Consider the following 1,705-nt stretch of genomic DNA (forward strand, 5'->3'; position numbering starts at 1 on the left):
GGGAGGGAGGGAGGGAGGGAGGGGAGAGAATAGGGTAATATGCTAGCCTATCCTGCTTATTTTATTTCTTGGCTCTCATTCCTTGTCCTATGTGTCCCCTTTTCCTCACACCAGATCCGGTGAGCATCCAAAAGTGGGCATGACCTTGGCTCTCTCCAGCGTGCCTCCAGGGCTCCAGCTGACCATGCCAGAGCACTCTGTGAGGATGGTAGTTGCTATTCCCTGACCTGATGTTATCATTACTGGTTTTTCCCTTCTACAATAAAAAGGCCACATGTTGGAGCTGGAGTGCCAGCATTATAAGAACCTGTGCTTTATTTTATAGCATATTTGTGTTGGAGGGAGGCATGTGAAAACAAGAAGGCAACCCTGAGCCGGGCATGGTGGTGCACACCTTTAATCCCAGCACTTGGGAGGCAGAGGCAGGCGGATTTCTGAGTTCGAGGCCAGCCTGGTCTATAAAGTGAGTTTCAGGACAGCCAGGGTTATACAGAGAAACCCTGTCTTAAAAAAAAAAAACAAAAAACAAAAAAGGCAACCCTGGTTGTCATTCTGTTGTCCAACTTTTTTGTTATTTGATACAGGATCTTTCACTGGCCTGGAACTTATCAAGTACACTAGGCTGGCAGGTCGGTGAGCCCCATGGAGCCACTTGTCTCTACCTCTCCAGTGTTGAAATTGCACATGTATACTGTCAATGTTGGGCTTTAAAAAATATGGATTCTGTGGCTGGGGAGATGGCTTACTGGTTAAGAGCACTGACTATTCTTCTGAGGTCCTGAGTTCAATTCTTAGCAACCACATGGTGGCTCACAACCATCTGTAATGAGGTCCAGTGCCCTCTTCTGGTGTGTCTAAAGACAGCAATAGTGTTCTCACTAAATAATTAATAGTGAATAAATAAATAGTTATTTAAAAATATGGGTAGCTGGGCGGTGGTGGCGCACACCTTTAATCCCAGCACTCGGGAGGCAGAGGCGGGCGGATTTCTGGGTTCGAGGCCAGCCAGGTCTACAAAGTGAGTTCCAGGACAGCCAGGGCTACACAGAGAAACCCTGTCTGGAAAAAAACCAAAAAAAAAAATTAAAAATATGGGTTCTGGGGATTAAAGTCATAATCTCATGTTTGTAAGGCAAACATCTTTATCAACTGAGCTATCTCCCCAGCTGTAAAACACTTTTGAAATAAAATTTAAAGAATATTTTGGTCATATTTCCCATCACTTGTGTGCAACAAAGAAATGAAAAATGAAACAAAATGATGGAGCTTTTCTGGCCAAAGGGCATCACTAACATGTAGCAAGATATGAGGTAGGAAGGTATAGATAGGAAAATTAAGAATTTGAGGCTAGGGCTGGAGAGATGGCTCAGCGGGTAAGAGCATTGACTGCCCTTCTGAAGGTCCTGAGTTCAAGTCCCAGCAACCACATGGTGGCTCACAACCACCCATAATGAGATCTAATGCACTCTTCTGGAGTGTCTGAAGACAGCTACAGTGTACTTATACATAAATAAATCTAAATCTTAAAAAAAAAAAAAAAGAATTTGAGGCTAAAGCAGGGCGTGGTAACTCACACCTTTAATCCCAGCACTCGGGAGGAAGAGGCAGGGGGATTTCTGAGTTCGAGGCCAGCCTGGTCTACAAAGTGAGTTCCAGGACAGCCAGAGCTACACAGAGAAACCCTGTCTCGAAAAACCAAAAAAAA

The 1,705-nt window shown here is 44.5% G+C and overlaps 1 protein-coding gene across 1 annotated transcript in view; it reads left to right on the top strand.

Moving 5' to 3' along the window:
• The window catches only part of Fam50a (family with sequence similarity 50 member A), a 6,271-nt gene extending 5,974 nt beyond the window's left edge, over positions 1–297 (top strand). The window contains exon 13 of the mRNA XM_021188034.1: positions 115–297. Within this exon, the coding sequence (XP_021043693.1) occupies positions 115–123 (9 nt within the window). The 3' untranslated portion in view covers positions 124–297. The remainder of the gene's footprint in view (positions 1–114) is intronic.
• The last annotated feature ends 1,408 nt before the right edge of the window (positions 298–1,705 follow it).

This window comes from Mus pahari, chromosome X (assembly GCF_900095145.1).
Source record: "Mus pahari chromosome X, PAHARI_EIJ_v1.1, whole genome shotgun sequence".
Lineage (NCBI taxonomy): Eukaryota > Metazoa > Chordata > Mammalia > Rodentia > Muridae > Mus > Mus pahari.